General features: G+C 48.0%; 1 protein-coding gene across 1 annotated transcript in view; it reads right to left on the bottom strand.

Moving 5' to 3' along the window:
- LOC107613401 overlaps nucleotides 1–1786 on the bottom strand; it is a gene marked incomplete in the record, with an annotated part of 5911 nt that extends 4125 nt beyond the window's left edge. Inside the window, 2 exon segments of the mRNA XM_016315373.2 lie at nucleotides 264–1026; nucleotides 1148–1786. Coding sequence (XP_016170859.1) covers nucleotides 264–1026; nucleotides 1148–1581 — 1197 coding nt within the window.

Raw genomic sequence — 1793 nt, 5'->3', positions numbered from 1 at the left:
TAATATTTGTAATCATAAATGTCTTTAAGCAAAACTCCTTTTCTTAATTTAATTTATATATACATGTTTTAATCCATTGGTTTTTTTTCTTCTAAAAAAGAAGCAAAAAATTTGTTACGTGCATGCATGTAAATTATTAATTTGTTAAAGAAAGAAAGAGGAGGGAGGGGAGTTAAAACTTAAAAACTGGTTATTTCAAATTTTTGAGTGTGTGTGAAATCCCAATTATATCCTCTCGAAAAGGGGAGGGTGCAATGGAATACCTGGCTCTCGAGACGGCGCTCGAACAATGAGCTGTGTTCGTGTGCCTTGATCATCTCCAACAGCCCAATCAACGGCTCGGATTTCACCATGGTCTCGTCACTCTCCAGGGCCACCTCGCCGCCACCACTACCACCGGAAGCCTCCTTCCTCCGCCGCGTCTTCCTCTTCCTCGTCAGGCTAGCAGAGCTCTGCACCTCGCTGCTCTCCCTCGTCCCTCGTCCCCCTTCCCCCGAGTGGCCCACCGAGTCATCACGCAACTCGGACGAGTCACCATCCTCTGCCTTCCTCTCCTCACTTGGCGGCTGCGACTCGCACGTTGGAACTTTAACCTCAGTATCGTAGCTTCCGTTATTCGATTCCTCCCCAATCGGTCTCCGCTTCCTGCCAACCGGATCCGGTTCTTTCGGACCGGGATGAACCGGAACCGCCCCTACCCCCGTCTTCCCATCACCATCTCCTGCTCCGGTTTTCCCTCCCTCAAACCGCGAACCGGTCGAGTTCGACTCATTAACCGACTGATTTTCCCGGTCCGACTCGTCACCGGTGGTTGGCAAAAGCTTATCAGTGTTCGTGGTGCTCTCGTCGAGCCGGCGAATCTCCGGTTCAGAACCGGTCGGCTCCGGAACTTCCCTTTCTCCGCCGGTTCCATCGTTTCCGGGCCGTGCCTCGCCGCAAACCGCCAGATCTGCTTTCTCATCGACTTTACCGTCATTTTCTTTCTCTCTCTCCTCCTCCAACTTCTTCACCTTCAACTGCAACGACCTTGAAGGAAAAGAAATAATTATAAAATGAAAAAAAGGAAATTAGATCCAAAACCTACAGAAAAGTTAAACAATAATCATTAACCGAAAACTAAATAGAATATTTTTATGATGAGATTTACAGGATAGAAACGTCGGAGCGTTGGACCTCGCGGCGGAGCTCGGCGACGCGGAGCTTTCGCAATTCGTCGAGCCAGGGGACATGATCAGAGCTATCGACGGCGGCCGCGCCGTTCTGGAGAAGCGGCGGCACGGCGTCGTTTAATTGGTCGGCGAATCGGAGGTTGAGATCGTGGAATTTCTGCTCGCAGTGGAGCGCGGTGGCTTGTAGGTTGGGTACGGAGGTCCGCGACTGTACCTCCATGGCGACGGTGTCCCAGTCTTTGAAGCCATGGCGGTTGACGGCGCTCGCTAGCAAGAGTTCCTCCCACGTGCCCCAAACCTGAGGGTGTTGGTGTCGCTTCTTCTTCTCTTCTTCTGCTAGGTCTGGGTCACGGGTCGGGTTATTGTTTTGATGGTTTTCCATATGATATGAGAAAGATGATGGTTTAACCATACAAGTATACAACTTCTAACACCCTCGTTGCCTCCACCTCTTCAAATCCAATCTCTTTAGTTATTATTTTGAAAAATAAAAGTATAAAACATCAAAATAAATATATTTACACAAAAACATATAATGAAAAATATTTAAATAACTCTATTAGGGTTTTTTTCCCTTCTTGTTTCTATTAGTGGCTGGTTGGTCATGTCTGCTTTTTAGTTCCT

Source organism: Arachis ipaensis, chromosome B08 (genome assembly GCF_000816755.2).
Source record: "Arachis ipaensis cultivar K30076 chromosome B08, Araip1.1, whole genome shotgun sequence".
NCBI classification, from domain to species: domain Eukaryota; kingdom Viridiplantae; phylum Streptophyta; class Magnoliopsida; order Fabales; family Fabaceae; genus Arachis; species Arachis ipaensis.
This window is presented reverse-complemented; position numbering and strand designations above follow the sequence as displayed.